At 42.1% G+C, this 16,885-nt stretch overlaps 1 protein-coding gene across 2 annotated transcripts in view; it reads right to left on the minus strand.

The window, feature by feature from the left end:
* CPPED1 (calcineurin like phosphoesterase domain containing 1) overlaps positions 1-16,885 on the minus strand; it is a 125,684-nt gene that overhangs the window by 93,087 nt on the left and 15,712 nt on the right. For both annotated transcript variants that reach the window (XM_045819666.1, XM_045819667.1), the window contains exon 2: positions 7,144-7,362. In XM_045819666.1, the coding sequence (XP_045675622.1) occupies positions 7,144-7,362 (219 nt within the window). The remainder of the gene's footprint in view (positions 1-7,143; positions 7,363-16,885) is intronic.

The following is a 16,885-nucleotide window of genomic DNA, read 5'->3' on the forward strand; positions in this document are numbered from 1 at the left end:
CAATTATTCAGCATTGTTTCTGAACTCAATTCCATTTTCACATTCAGTCACTTTGGTCCCAACAGAAACAGTCCCAAAAATTTAAATATAACACGACTTGGATCATTTTAACTTTGGAACTAAAATGTGATTACTGTGTAGTGGGTGAACAGAAGTTAACTTGGGCAACAACATTAAATCGGTGATGCCTCTGCTTCTAGTGATGAAAGGTTTCTTCATTGATAAATCCAAAATTATCAATATTGAAGATTAATATCTTCTTATCCAAGGCCCTCTCTGGGCCAGATATCCCCTGAAATTTGGAGCTTTTCAAACTTTATAATACCACTACTGTGTGTAGGGCAAATATTAAATAACACCTCAAGCTGGTCTTACGTAATATTTTTTACCAAAATATATGAACATATGAATATTCGCACAAAATGGGATAGAGAATATAAATAGCCTTATGTCAGTTCAGGTCAATTGTACTGCCAACTGAATTAGCTTCAAAATTAAGAAAAACCTCTTAGTTTTCAGAGCTTTCTGAATTTTGGAATGTCAGATAAGAGATTGTCACGTATATGTGATCCAAATAAAAGAATCAGGTCTAGCTGACCATTCCATATAAAGGCCCTTTTAAAGCAAACATATGTGGTTGTCTTCCTGAATATTTTGGTCAAGTTCTGTTTTGGAAGCCCTGAATTGAAGAGGTCACCCTGATTTAGTTATTCAGACTGTTGTTTACAAAGCAACACAAAACCTACAAACTTAAAGCATTTCCCTTTGAAAGCTGAGCATGATAAGACTAAAGTAATGGTAGTTTTCTTGCTAAACAGCATTATCTTTAACAGTTGAAGGGACTTTTCACAAACCACTTGCATATACATAAAAAGTGTACATAGCCCCGGCTGGTGTGGCTCAGTAGATTGAGCGCTGGCCTGCAAACCAAAGGGCTGCTGGTTCAATTCCCAGTCAAGCACATGCCTGGACTGCAGGCCAGATTCCCCAGTAGGGAGCACTCAAGAGGCAACCACACATTGATGTTTCTCTCCCTCTCTTTTTCCCTCCCTTCCCCTTCTCTAAAAATAAATAAATAAAAATTTAAAAAACTGTACATAATACATTTGTTGGAAGCAAAATAGCACCAGGTGTTACACTGTTGGGCTCAGACTGGACCTCAGTTCAGCAACCTTGGTACTTGAGTTCTGGTTATGAAAGAATTCAGAGTCAAGGCTCAAACTATAAGAGAAAGTTTATTTAGAAAGTCACTGAGGTAGAAGAAATAAGCCATAGAAGAAACAGGCTCAGGAAACAAGTTATAGAGGCCAAAGAAAGGGCCCTTGGAGCTTAGGAGAAAGAGGCAAGAAAAGCATGCCTGGGGAGAAGAGGGTGAGGAAAGGTGTGGGCGTGCTCCATAGAGAGCTGTGCTGGGTTCTCATCTTGAGGGTATTTATCTGTAGGTCTCAGGGGAAGACTGCAGTAGAATATTCATCAGCTTTCCAGGTATGTCCTTTCAGGGTCATGGTCTCCACTGATTGGTCAGTGCCCAGACAAGGGGTCGTTAAGTCAATGCAGCTAGTCCTAATGTCAGCCATGGAATCACTTGCCTGGTTTTGCTGCTTTTCTGGGCCTGAAACTGAAACACAACTGAGACCTAGATGTACCTGATGTGGGTTCTAACCTCATTGTCCTGGGCCCTAATGCTTAAGGGCTATTCTCTGGCCACCTTGTTCAATTTCCTCTAAGGAAGTCTAACCCACATGACTAGCAACATGGCAGGGAAGGGGCCAAACAGCATGCCCAACAATATGAAAGGTCAGGGAGTCTAAACCACATGACCAGCAATATGCTAGGGGAGGAAAGGTTACCCTGAGGGTGAGGTCCTTGTTTTCCCTGTTGCTAGGTACCCAGGGCTTTCCATCCTGGTGACCTTCTACACCTGGCCCATGGTCCTTGCTCTGCTCATTTCTATCTGCCTACCACACACTGAAAAGCAAAAAACATGCAAGGTCCTATGCATTTTAGTCTAGTAAGTGCTTCTCAAACTTGATTGTCCAAAAGATTGACCTGGGGATCTTGTTACAATGCTGACTCTGTCTCAGTGGGTCTGGATGGGGCAGAGATTCCACACTTCACACAAGCTCCTGGCTGTGCTGTGGAGACCCCCCTTCTTGTTAGAAGGTTGCAGTGATGAGTACATGAAGTTTAGAAGTATATGGACTTGAGTTAGATCCTGACTGTATCACTTACAAGCTGAATGACCCTGGGATAAGTACTAAATTGCTCTGAGCTAGTTTCCACCATCAATAGAAGTGGAAATAACAAGGACAACTCTTTTTCACGACTATAAAGAGTAGGTGAGGTAACAACACAGTTCCTGGAGGATAAGAGACCCTGAATTCCATCCTATGACATCTGTGGGAGGCTAAATAATGACCCCCAAAGATGTCCACATCCCAGTCCCCAGAATCTGTGAATAATTACCTTACATGGCAAAAGGGGAATTTGCTGAGATGATAAATTAAGGTACTTGAGATGGAGAGATTATCCTGGGTTATCTGAATGGGCCAATGTAATCACAGGGGTTTTTGTAAAAGTGAATCAGGAGGGTAGGAATAATAGAACATGAAAGAATCAAAGGTCAAAGAAGAGGAAAGATGCTGCTTCTGGCTCTGAAGGTGGAGTCAAGGGCCTAGTTCAAGAAACATGAGCAATCTCTAGAAGCAGAAACCTTTAGAAGGAAGGCTTCTCCTAAGATCCATTTTAGACTTCTGACCTCCAGAATTTTAAGAGGATAAATCTGGGTTGTTTCAAGCTACTAAGTTTGTAGTAATTTGTTACAGTAGCCACAGGAAACTAACACACCATCTACAAAAATAATGCTAAAGCAGGCGTGCCTCACTTTACATACACAAAGAATTCTTCAAGGAGCCTTTATATCAAGAGAAGAATTCCTTCCGCATTATCTGCTTTGTTTGGATATAACAATTTTTAATAAACAGGGCTAGACATGTGTTAACAACAAACTATGCTAAAGGCAGAAAGGAATCTCCTGTACTCTGACTGTATCATCACATTCCCATTGGTCGGCTTCTCACGTAACTGCTGAAATCTAACAAGGCCCCTGGGGACAGTATTGGTGGGTCTGTGCCTCAATGTCAGGAGGACCAAAGAAAGTAACCCTGGGCTTAGGAGTGAAAATCAATGGTCTCAATATTTGTACAAATCTTCATTTGCTGCTTATAATGTGGCTTCTCCCACAGAGAAGCATTATGGAAATAAGAAAATATCAAGATAATAAAAAAGGATGTCTGCAGAATGAAATGGGTTTCAAAACTAAATGAATTTTGTCCTGCATTCTTCTGCTCCAACAGGTCCTCTTACTATCTCTGGTTTTGCATTTCCCTTACGAGACTCTAAGCTCCATGGAAGTATCTGGGTATCTTACTCCCAACTATTACATCCACAGCACCTAGCACTGTTTCTGGCACTTAGTTTGCACACAATAAATATTCGTGGATGAACAAATATCATGATAGATATGGAAAAGCATTATTATGAGTTTCATTAGAAAAAGGATTACCCATAAAGTTCTTTTTCTCCAGTTTGAACTTAAAACTACTTGGCCCAAAATGATATTTAAGGTAGAATTAAAAGTACACTTTCTGATTTTATTTGCCTAATATATTCATTTAATATATTAAATGTTAAGCAGTCAAAGCAAATGTGCTAAGCAGTCAAAGCAAATAATTACTTCACCAGTGTCTGCCCCTGCATTTGAACTAAATGAAGGGAAAGTCACTAATTGCATATTAAAAAATTGTAACTAGTTTTAAATTTAATCTCAGACCACAACATGCAAAACAGTCAGTCTTTTCATGGGCTCAGTTACAACTTCACAAAATAGCCCAAATCTTCACAACAGATATAAATTCTGCTTTGGTCACACTGAATATAAATTACATATTCAAAAGTTTACCAGTTCACATTTACAAGGGCTTCTGACCAATTGGTAGGGTTGATCATAAAAACTGTATCTTTTAATTTAGTTATGTTCAGTATATTTTATTTAAGAAGCAATGTAGTCTCATGGAAACTTATGATTTTAAATCTTATTTTGAAATATTAAAGCATGATAATAAGAAGGTAGGAAAATTCCTTGGCAAGTGGAATGGGAGAACTGAGACAGAGTTAAATGGTTGAGCAATTTGCAAGAAGATAATAAATCATAAAGTCTCATCTTCCCTAAGCAAGGACACCAAGGAGGCAGACCCACCTCGGTCCTGGTCCCTCTTTGATGACATTCTTTGAAGGGGAAGCAGACCAGAGAATGACTCTGACCCTATAAGCTCATTTTGATGAGTCACCATATTAAAGAACACACCTGGAAAACTGATGAATATTCTATTGAGAAACTCCCCTGAGAATGACCTCTAAAATTCTCACCTTTAGAAAACAGATAAAAACCCTTAAGACAAAGGACACAGCGTACACTCTCTTTGGAGCACACCAACACCTTCCTCTCACTTCTTTCCTTGGGCACGTATCTTTGCTTTCTTTCTCCTAAACAAAAAGAGTTACCACGAGACTTGCAATCAGAAAAGCAGTAAGCAGCTGCAGTTGGTCCAAGGCTAATCCCCTGAACCTGTATCCAAGGGCCCTGCTTTTGCCTCTGTAATTTGTTTCTGAGTCCACACAGCCCAGCTGGCCCACTTCTGCCTCTGTGACTTTCTTGCTGAAGGGCCAAGGCAGCTCCTCCTAGGCTCACTCCTGTTGCTATGATCTTGCCTTCTCTATCTTAAATCCTTTCTTCTTTTCACTGTTCCCAGCTTTAATAAATGTAATCTTAAAATCACCTGGACTTGTTGAAACCTTTCCTGCACAAAATCGAGAAACCACACATTCCACACCATGCTGGGGCTGACCTACCTTGGTCCTGGTCCCTTTCTGGTGACACTGTGACTGAATGCATTAACATAATTCAGAACAAGTCAGTAAACATCTATGAGAACATGTTATATAATTGTAATGAGTCCCATAATACTCTATTTTCAAAAAAAGGAACCACGGGACAGAAAAATGTTAAATTCAGAATCTGATTTTCAAGTGTGTAATAAAAACAGAAATTTGGTCACTGTGTGATCCAGAATGAGAGCTCCAGCTGATGCTACAGTGCTTATTGGGCCAAATGATTCGTAAACAACCTAGCTAACTGCAAATCAGACCATTTGAAAATAGAATTAATCTGTCTGGTCAATTAACGCCTTATCTTGATTTACTGTGTAAACCCAGACTTCGAACCCTGCTATGATTTCTAACTCCTTTAGAAACTGGGCACTCTGTAGTCACTTTAGCGCTGTACAATCTCAACGCCTGAGAAACCTTGGCCAAGAGTCACCAAGGGGTAGACAAGTTCATGGGAAACTCTACAAAATAAAACTCAACACTTTCCTGTGAATGTGTTTCTGTACCAAGCTGCTAAGATGTTCAGCACCTGAACAGAACAGTATAGTCATCTGCCACTGCCCTATAGTTCCCTAGACTGTTCAGGTTTTAAATTCCTGCTGCCATCGATGGGCTTTTGGCTCAGAAACTGAGGCCTGAAGAAGGTAAGGAGTGTGTCCAAGTTTATCTAATGCATCAGGAGCAAATGTGAAGCTGGCATCCTGGCCAACTGAGCCCTCATTCAGGTCTTTCTCCACTACTTTATTTTCCCTTTTCTCTGTCCTGCCACCTCTACAAAGGACAGGCTGCTTCTCCAGAGATTACATCACTTGGTTCTACCTACACTTGGTGGGAGTTGATGATGTGGGCATATATATGTACAGTCATGAGTGTGTGTAAAATACTAGTAAACAGAATGAGGATAGGTCTGAGGGTTCTCCCTGCTAATTACACTGCCTGGACTCTGGAGAGAGCAATTCTGGGCAGCCCTTTTTCCATTCTTGTATCTTCATGCTGGGATTGTTTTGGATAGGCAGGCTGTCAGAAAAGTGAGCCTTGAGGAATTAATACACCTCAGCTTACTGCAAAGAGCCTTGGCTTCTAAAGGCATTGGACGTCATCACAGGACTCAAGAGGCTTGGCTTACAAGATGACACCAGGTGAAAACAAACAACTACGGTCACTGCAGTGTTTTATGCGATGGTCCTTGGGCCACTGCTCTTCCACTAAGTAGAGACCAGGACCCAGTAAGAGTGGCCATGGCACCTGTTCTGCCTCCCTAAGGGACAAGGGCAGTTTCCATTTGCTTATACTTGCTCATTGGGCTTTATTTTTTCTTGGAAGAGAAGGATATCAGAATAGGGGAGGAAAACAAGGAAGCGAGTTCTAGAAGGCATGTATTATTCTCACACCCCCAGCATAGTAGTCTTCTTTAGGGGAACCATCCTGTTTTTCAGACTACATCGCTACAATAAAGCTGACCCCACACTCTGGCTTCTGGGGGCCCTGTGAGCTGGATGGGTGGGACTTTGACTATACCACCAAGAATAAGGCACTTTCTTTCTGTTGTTTCTATAAGAAGGATGTAAACCTAGAGTCCCAGGAACCACTACCTAGAGAGAACCTAAATGAGAATGAAGTCAACCCAGAGGAAAGCAGGGCTGAGCAATGGAGAGTCTAAGTCCCAAAACAACCTCTGAGTCCCTGGATTCAGTCATACCTGAAACCCAACTCTACCCCTCATATTTACAGTCCTATTGGATATCACATTACCTTTAAAAAAATTAATCCAGTTTAAGTTAGGCTTCTGTCACTTGAAACTAAAAAAGCACTAACAAATACAGAAGAAATGAAAGTGTTAGAAGATGGGAATCAAAAGGAGAAAATTACATTTATAAATATAGTTATCTGGAAGCAGTTCAAGTTTATCCCCCGGAAATAAGAAAGGTGATGGGGGGGAATCTTTTCCACTTTTCATATTAAGCTCAGATCATCAGAACTGTGGCTCTGCCTAATTACTGTGATTAATCTCGCCAAATTCTAAACATAAAATGAGTGTGCATTTTCTAATGTTCAATGATACTGCAATAGTCATGAAGAGAAGAAATGAGCCATTAACAAATAAAGACATCTTTCAAGAGAAATCATTTTTTTCTGCCCAAATACAGTCATAACTGGGTAAAGAAGAAAAGGTCACAGTGACAACCCAGGTCTTACCTGGCATGGCGTGGATGAGGTCCCCACACACCACAAAGAATCTGGGTCTGGGGTTCATCTTGTTGATGGCCTGAATGGCTTGCTTCGTTAGGCGAATCTCTTGCTCCCACTCATCTCCACCGTTGTCACAGTCCCCAGTGGCCCAGGCCTTCATCAGTCCAAACTGTGGGTCTGCACCCTGGATGAAGTAGAATGGGCCTGTCCATTCCCTTTCCTTTTCTTGAAAAAAAAAAAATAGGAGAGAGAATATTATGAAATTTTTCAGGGAAAACATCCAGGTTACCATGCGAATGGATACAGTATTTTTCTTAAATTAAGTAGGTCATTTTAATAGGCTGCTGTTCAAACATACCATTTTCCTGTCATAATCTAGAGGATTTTGATTTATATTAATTATGCCTGGGACCTGGTATTTCCCAAAGGCCAGGATAAACCACGTGGGCCTCAACAGTCATGCAACCAAGCTGTTTGTTTAAAAGCTAGCTGGCCGAAATGGGGCTCACAGGCACAACAGCACACTTTATGGAGGACATTAATGTTCAATGATAGTTTTTTAATTAGAATTAAAAACACCCAAAATTGAAAGCTGCTAGAAGTATTATATTTAAATTACTAGGTGAAGTGCTCTCAAATCTTTTATGCCAGGCTTAATGGCACAATTTGCACTGTTTCGGGGGATGTGACAGAATTTTAATTATAAAACTTAGAGCTCAGAAGCTCTGGCTATCTAGTGGGAAATGCTGTGCCAGAAATGAAATCTTGAAATGAGTTAGTCAATGTGAAAAAAAAATTGATGCTAACATTCAAAGGCAACATGATGTGGGCATAAGCTAGGCGTGAGGTTGGGGGGTGGGAAGGAAAGGGAAAGAAAGGAAGAGGGGCTTCTTGGAAAGGAAGCTAGTCACATGCACCAAAACTACCAGGCTTGCCCTTCTGTTGGTTCTGCTGGCCCAAAGTTTCGCCAGCCACAGGTCTCTAGCCTTATCTGCCAAAAGAACCACAGCCAGCACCTGCTTCTGCAAAGCTGGGATAGCCATTAATGGGCATGGAAACCCTGCAGATTTCAAACTTCTCTTTTCTCTTGCTTTTTTTTTTTTTTTTGCCACAGAGTTGTTTCTTCAACCAACCAAAACCTCACGTGGCAGACCAATGTTGAAAACACAGAGCTGCCTCTGCCAAAATGGGATCAGCCCTGGTATTTATCCTCCAAGGAAACCAAAGTCCAGAGAAGTGACCTAACTTGCCTAATGGCCCAGCAGCAATCAGTGACAGGGGCAAGACTACTCCACAGCCTTGAAACTACTGTCTTTTTAAAAATAAATTAATGTATTTTACATGTTAATTGAGTAAGTGGCATTTCCTTTGGAAATCTTGAAAATGTTATAATTTCCAAAAGCTCCTTGGAATAATCTCATGTCTCTGTTCTTTTCATTCGTTTACTCACTAAGTACAATGCTTAATGAGGGTCTAATGTTTCCCAGGCCCCATTCGAGGTGCTGACCTTACAGAGGTGGACCAAGACAGGTGAGGTCCCTGCTCTCCTGGGCTTGGTTCTCGCAGGGAAGATAGATAAGGACATAAGCAGAGAACTGAGCCAGAGGGCGCCCAGGGCTGCGCAAGGATGAAAAAAGAAGCAATGACTATTGTAATTTAAGTTGGATATAGGTGGTATCATTTAAACTGAGTTCTATAAAGCAAGAGCCAGGTGTATATAATCTTTTAAATCCCACAGCGAGCCTCCCACCCACCATACCTGGCTTACTGCCACCTTAAAGTGGACCTCTGATGTTAGCCCTCCCTTCCTTCTTAATTCCCTTTTTCAGAACTTAAAAAAGACAAGCATGTAAACAAAACAACCTGTACATACTTCATAGAAGAAACTATATATGCATGTTAATCCACCAGTTCTTCACCTACAGCTTAGTGTTCGCTGCTCAGTCAAATCACAATCAACCTGAACTCAATCTGAACAAGGACTGCATGAAACCCTGGTGTATACATCTTATTGCTAACAACAGCAAGTGATCCTGCACAATGATGGATTCAACTCATTCACTGAGACCTTACTACATGTGGCAGAAAGGCTCCATGATGCCGCAAGACCCCTGTGTCATGATACTCAACATCCTTGTGCAATCCCTCCCCTTGAGTGTGAGCTGGACCTAGTGACTTTCTTCTAATAAACAGAATGCAGTGATAGGATGTCCATCCCTTCTGGGAGTAAGCTAGACTGAGATACAGAAATAACCTAAATGTCTCACGATGGATGAATGGATAAAGAAGATGTGATATATACATACAGTGGAGTATTATCCAGCCTTTAAAAAAAAAAAAAAGAAAATCCTGCCATTTGGGACAATATGGCTGGACCTCGAGGACATTATGCTAAGTGAAATAAGCCAGTCACAGCAAGACAAATATTGTCTGGCCTCATTTTTTTTATCCTCACCTGAGGACATGCTTTTTTGATTTTTTAGAGAGAGGGAAAAGGAGAGACAAAGAGGGGGAGAGAAATATGGATGTGAGAAAGAAACAGCCTTTCACAGGTACCCTGACTGCAGACCAAACCCAAACCTGGGCATGTGCCCTTACCAGAAATGGAGTCTGTGAACTTTTGGCTTTGTGGGACAACCCCCAACCAAGCCACACAGACCAGGGTGTGTCTGATCTCATTTATACGTAGATTCTAAAAGAGCCAAGCTTACAGAGTAGAGAGTAGGATGATGGTAGCCAGGGACTTAGGGCAAGGGAAAATAGGGGAATGATGGTCAAAGGGTACAACATTTAGTCATGCAAAATAAAGAGATTTTAGAGATCTACTACATAGCACAGTAGCCAAAGTTAATAATACTGTATTGTGTACTTAAATCTTGCTAAGAAGATAGAGCTATGTTAAATGTTCTTACTACATACACACATAGCAATAGGAATAATACTTATGTACTTATCTCCAAACTCAACAAATTTATACATGAAATATGCAGTTTTCTACATGTCAATCATAGATCAATAAAGTGGTTAAAAAGAGAGAGATTAGGCTAAAAAGAGTGTGACTTCCATCTTGCTCTCTCTCACTTTCTCTCCTACAGCCCTAGCTCTGCAGGGGAAAGGCTGTTATGATGTGAACAGCCCTATGGAGAGGCCAACATGGCAAGGAACTGAGGGAGGACTGGCCAACAGCCTGGGAGGAACTGAGGCCCTCCATGTAACAATGCAACAACCACATGAGTGAACTTGGGAAAAGAGCCTCCCTAGCTGAGCTTTCAGATGAAACCACAGTGCCAGCTGACACCTTGACTGAACTGTGTGGGAGATCCTAGGTACGCTGCACTCAGGCTCCTGGCAGGAACTGTGAGATAATACACATGAGTTGTTTCAAGTCGCCAACTTTCAGGGTTGTCTGTTACACAGTAATAGATACCTATGGTCAGGCATTGAAAATAAAGGGTCAGGAAGGAGTCATGAAAACAACTGAGATTCTGATTTGCATGTATGTTTTTAATATTTATTTATTTTTATAAAGAGGGGAAGGAAGAGAGAGAGACAGGGAGAGAAACATCGATGTTGGAGAGAAACACCGATTGGTCGCCTCTCGCATACCCCTAATCGGAGACCTGGCCCACAATCTAAGCATATGCCCCAAACCAGGAATCAAACCAGTGACCCTTTCATTCGCAGGCTGGATGGCATTCAACCAACTGAGCAATACCAGCCAGGGCCTGATTTGTTTTAAAGTTAACTGTTAGCATCATTTATTTTTTTTACTTGAATAATAACTGTTTTGCATCAGTGAATGCATTTAGCTACGTTTCTGTTTTTCTTTCTTTCTTTCTTTCTTTCTTTCTTTTTCTTTCTTTCTCCTTCCTTCTTTCCTTCCTTCCTCCCTCCCTCCCTCCCTCCCTTCGTTCCTTCCCTTTTTAGAGAGGGGGAAGGGATGGAGAAAGGAAGGAAGAGAAACATCAATGTGCAAGAGAAACACATCAATCAGTTGCCTCTCACACACCCCCAACTGGGGACCTGGCCCACAACCTTGACCAGGAATCAAACTGGCAACCTTTCCATTTATCGGAGGAAGCCCAACCTACTGAGCCACACCAGTCAGGGCACCACGTTTCTGTTTCTGAGACAGTTTGCGGAGCTGTTTAAACTGGATAAATTAATAAGCACCAAATGAGAGAGGTGACTGTCACCCCAAGGTTGAAGTATAACTCAGTATTTTACAACAAACAGAATGTATAAATAGTGGTCTACAGCAAGTGTTTTAACAAATACAGTTTTCTCCAACAGTGATTTTCAAGAAGTGTGCCATGGCACACTGGTATGCTGGAAGAATTTTAAAAACATACAATACCTGACTGTTTAGTCAGGGACACTGACCTCTTTTCCCTTAGATTGTCAAATGAAAAAATGACGGCACCTTATGATCTCACCTATAAGTGGAACCTAATCAGCAAAACAAACAAACAAACAAACAAAATATAACCAGAGACTTGAAATAAAGAACAAACTGACAGTAACCAGAGGGAGGTGGGAGGGGATAATGGGGGGAAAAAGGGGGAAGGGTTTTCAGGAACAACTATACAGGACACGTGGACAAAACCAAAGCGGGGTAGGATTAAGGGTGGGAGGTGGGGATGGCTGGATTGGGGGGGAGTGATGGGGGGAATGGAGACAACTGTACTTCAACAACAACAACAAAAAGTGGCAAGAGAGTACTAGGGATAAAAAAATGACAACAGCCAACACAACAATAACTGTCTAGTGTGAGTGAATCAAAACTATACCAATTTTCTTGTCAGACTGGCAAAAAATTCATTTTTTGTTGTGCCATAGAATTTTAGTAATTAGTTTATGTGTGCCACGAGATGAAAAAAGTTGAAAATCACTAGTCATAGTCTCAAAAAGTCAATAGTTCTCAGAGGTATTACAATAAAATTTTCATTATTGTCTATCTAGTAAGCTCTTAGAATTTCAATGGTATGATGATAAGGTACAAAACAAATAAATTTGACCTAAAATGAATGACGGTTCACATTTCACTATTCTCTCTACCTTATCTACCCAATAAAGGTAATTTGTTGATTCAAGGCTCTGCATTCTCAAAAGCGCCTGGATCCCTTTAAGGTTCCTACTATAAAAGTCTGTGGTCTTTGGCCTCATCTTAACTTTAATAAAGCTGAATTAAACATATCTGAGGCCTATAATCCTTAGCTCTAGAAGGAAGAATCCTTTACATACATTTATACCTCCCCCAGCCCTTCAGAAGGGCACATTTTTATATTACGAGAATAAATTAACATTCTGTCAAACTGTCTCACCAAAGTCTAGAGCTACCCGCAGAGCAGGGCATAGGTATTAGCTGGCTGACATCTACAGGAGCCAGGGAAGAGCTTGTGACGCCATCCCTTCCGGGGCAGAGCAAGTGCCTGCACTCTGGCAGAACCAGATTCTCTCTTCAGACTCCCCGAGAGCACTGTTCTGGCAGCGTAAGTGCCCTGGTACACCGTCAAAGCATTAGAAAAGACACCTAAGGATCTGGCGAGGGGTGGGGTTGTTTCTGTTTTTTCCTAATTTAATAACTTACATGAGACTGCCTGGTTAAAGAGTAAATACAATCCAAATTATGAAGCAGAACTGCCTGGAAATGGAGGCTGAGCAGAGTGAGGAGGCAAGGATGACCGAGTCACAAGGGGCTCCAAGGGCAGGGCTGGGCCTACACCTTAGTCCTCAAGGTGTGGCCACTGGACAACCAGCAGCAGCATCACCTGGGAGTTTGCTGTAAAAGTAGAATCTGCTTTTAACAAATCCCTCAGTGATCTGTATGCAAATCCATGTTCAAAAAGCACTGGCCTGTAACTAATCAAGGAATTACTTTAACATGTTTTAGAAGACACAGATGCAAGGGGATTTTTGTTTCCCTAAATTGAAATAATAACTTGGAGGATTTTGTTGTTGTGAGAGGTGGTGTTTTTATGGTTTTGTGTTGTTCTGTATATTTTCCTACTCATTTTTAGGTCCTTGTCTGTGTCCAGCTCAGGTATTTGGTCCTCAACATTTCTTGGTATTTCCCATTACTATCTAATCATCACCCTTTAAGTTACCTGCACTGAGCTGAGTGAGCCCTGTTATTGCAACCCATCCTAGGAGGCCAAAGGCTTACCGTACAGAAGCCCACCTTTCCCACTGAAGAAATGGAAACTGTCAGTGATGGAAGGGTTCCCAGAGTTACTTTAACCAAACCTTTCATTTACTCAAGGCGGGGGGATACTGAGGCCTGGCTAGGGATCTTAGTCATGGCTCACGTTCAAAGTCACCGAGTTAATAAAGCAGCAGCTTTTACTGTTCAGAAATCTCAGTATAGCCAGGCCTGTCTGAAGAGATGGCTACAAAGAAGATGGAATGTGCCCTGAGGTGTCCAAATGTTGTCCACCTCCACAAAGACACTTGGGTCTCCAGAAAGTTTCCTTTGAATGGAACATTCTGTTAAACACTAAGACTGAACACAAAGACAATGCTGGCAAGGCCCCGAACTTTTCCCCCATGGGCTGTGATGCTCACAGTCCCTGCCAACAGCACAGGGCTGATGAGGGGCACAGGCTGGGAGCCAGCACATTCATCTTCTGTGGCATGCCAACTGGTGATTTCTCCAGAGATTACAAACTCCAGATCTCTGGATATGGTCTGACTAGTAGATGTGTTCTATTTGGCTCATACGGTGTTTATAAAATTTTGAATTTGTTGCCAACATTTTAAATTCATCAGTTTCTCACACACACCTGGCTTTGTGACTTCTCGTAGGAAGTCTGGCCACGCCAGGCCCCAGCGGGGCATGCCAACTGTCGCTGGGGCCGGGCATCGCTGCCCCTCTAATGGGGCATGAGCTCTCAAATTCACCGCAGTCCACCCATGACCCAGTTCACCACCAACCCCCTGTAGATGCCTGTGCCAGCAAGTCGTTTATCTGTGGTAATCCTTCCAGTTTGCTCAGTGGTACAGAAGAGGAAACCAAGCAAGGTCAAGGGCAAATGATCTGACTGAGATTAACAAGTGGTGAGGGGCAGAACCAAGCCTACCACGCCCCAGAGCAACAACTCCAGGGCAGGTGATCACACCAGCAGGATTACCCAGAACCACCCAGTTGGGAATGCCAACGTGAGTCCAAGTGACAAGCCAGGAAAACAAGCTCTGAGCTGCCATCAAAATTACCATAATTTATTGTTACCATAGCCTAAGTCAAAATTTTAAACTAATTTAAAATTATTTTTCAAAGAAAAAATTGGTCTTAAGAAGAAATTCGATTCATCCATCATGTAGAGAATAACGAGATTTGGCCACCTAACTGATAGAGTCGGTCACAGTAACCATCTTTCAGAATTGAGAAATAAAAAGACAGTGGATTCCGGGGACATTAGACCAGGGACAGGAAAGGCCTGTGAGTCTTCTTTAAGCATTATAAAGTGCAAAGCAATGGCATACAGGGAAAAATCTTAAACACCTTTAAAAATTCACACAAGCCTTGCCATTAACCCATTCTATGAGAATCTACTTGTGTGCCAATATCCTGTAAGAAAGACAGGTACTCAGACAGCAATCACTCTCTACAGCTGCACTTTCAATATTATGAACTAAATGTTATCTCGAATTTTTCTCTGCCCATGTATTTCCTCTCATTGTTATTTTATTATACCTTTCGGGCACATTTGTCAATTGTTGATGAAAGCTTACTTTTTAATATACATCAAGAATTATGAATTTCATCGATCATTTCACTATTACCACTTAATCAATGACTAACTACAGTAAGGGCCCTCCCGAAAGCAAATGAACCACTACTTTCACCACCCAACTGGGAACAGGCCCACGGGAGTCAGTCCTGTCATTCCCACCTAATGCCATTATACTTTGTGCTCTCAGGATGGCTAAACCGGTTACTTCATATGCAGCCTAAAATAATTCAAGGTGAATACAATGACAATTCAATTTTTATATAGAAAAGTCTCATTTTCTAAATCTAGTTTGCCTTTTGGAAGACAAAGTTGTAAGATACTGGTTAAGAAGTCTGTTAGCAGGCAGTCTGATGAACAAGGTTGCAGTTGACCCTACCGCCACATTCAGTGCACTGTAAAGATATCTAAAAATTCAATGTTTGAGCTCCTGTTAATTTATCTGACTCAAAATAATACTGAATTGGGACAATAGGGACACACTTCTCCATTTGACTAGAAAGCCACAGAATGGACAAAAGCAGTGTTTTGTTTTTCTGGACATGCTCAAGCTCCCAGTTTGTCCCTTCAGCGCCTTAACTTCAACACGTTCACAAGCAAATTTATCATCTTTCCTTCAAGACCGACTCCTGGAACTTCCGGCAAGATGGAGGAATAGATGGAGGCACCGTACCTCCTCGCACAACCAAGATTAGAACAACAATAAGTTACAGAGAGAATAACACTCAGAACTGAGAGAGGATTTATCTGAATGGAAGTCGGACAGCCAAGAAGTTGAAGTAGACCCATATATCCAGACTGGTAGGAGAAGATGAGCCGGGCGGGCGCAGGGCTGGTGCGGGTCGGCGACGCGCAGAGGTCGGGGAAAATTTGGCGCGAAATCGGCGTGACAGCCATCCAGGGCGCAAGAACGCAGCGGTGATCCCTGAGTACCCAAGCTGCGGCTGGCGGATCCAGTGAGGCAGCGATTGTGGACCAGGGCAGAGCTCGCAGCCCAGGATCCCAGGAGAACGGAACTGCCGCCATTGTTCCCCTTCCCCCGCCCCCGCCCCCACATATAACGTCACAATCTAGCGACTGGGGTGCCCAGCCCCGGTGAACACCTAAGGCTCCGCCCCCCACCATAACAAGAGCGACCAGACTGGGAAAAAAAAAGGAGAGACAGGGAAAGACATGTTTCAAACAGAACACATCAGTCCCCCAGGACTCATCCTTTTGAGCAACCAAGAAATATCCAATCTATCAGATGCGCAGTTCAAAACACTGGTGATCAGAAAGCTCACGGAACTGGTTGATCTTGGGCGCAATTTAGATGAAAGGATGCAGGTTACCATAAAAGAGATGCAGGAAGATACACGGAGGAGAGCCAATAGTGAAAGGAAGGAATCTGAGTCTCAAAACAATACAGTGGACCAGAAGGAAGATAGAATCAACCAAGCAGGAAAGCATGATGAAATAAGAATTAAAAAAATCGAGGAAAAGCTTAAGAGCATCCAGGACACCTTTAAATGTTCCAACATCTGAATTATAGGGGTACCAGAATGGGAAGGGGAAAAGCAACAAATTGAGCACGTATTTGAACAAATAATAAAGGAGAACTTCCCCATTCTGGTAAAGGGAACAGTCTTCCAAGAAATCCAAGAAGCTCAGAGAGCCCCAAAGAAGTTGGACCCAAGAAGAAACACACCAAGGCACATCATAATTCCATTAGCCAAGGTAAAAAACGAAGGAGAGAATCCTAGAAGCAGCAAGAGATAAGGGGACAGTAACCTACAAAGGAGTTCCCATCAGACTGTCAGCTGATTTCTCCAAAGAGACCTTGCAGGCAAGAAGGAGCTGGAAAGAAGTATTCCAAGTCACGAAAGACAAGGACCTACATCCCAGCAAAGCTCTCATTTAGAATGGAAGGGCAGATAAAGTGCTTTTCAGATAAGGGCAACTTAAAGGAGTTCATCATCATCAAGCCCTTATTTTATGAAATGCTAAAGGGACTTATCTAAGAAAAGAAGATAAAGAAA

This window comes from Phyllostomus hastatus, unplaced genomic scaffold (genome assembly GCF_019186645.2).
Source record: "Phyllostomus hastatus isolate PE091 unplaced genomic scaffold, TTU_PhHast_1.1 phas_scaffold_385, whole genome shotgun sequence".
In the NCBI taxonomy this organism is placed as follows: domain Eukaryota; kingdom Metazoa; phylum Chordata; class Mammalia; order Chiroptera; family Phyllostomidae; genus Phyllostomus; species Phyllostomus hastatus.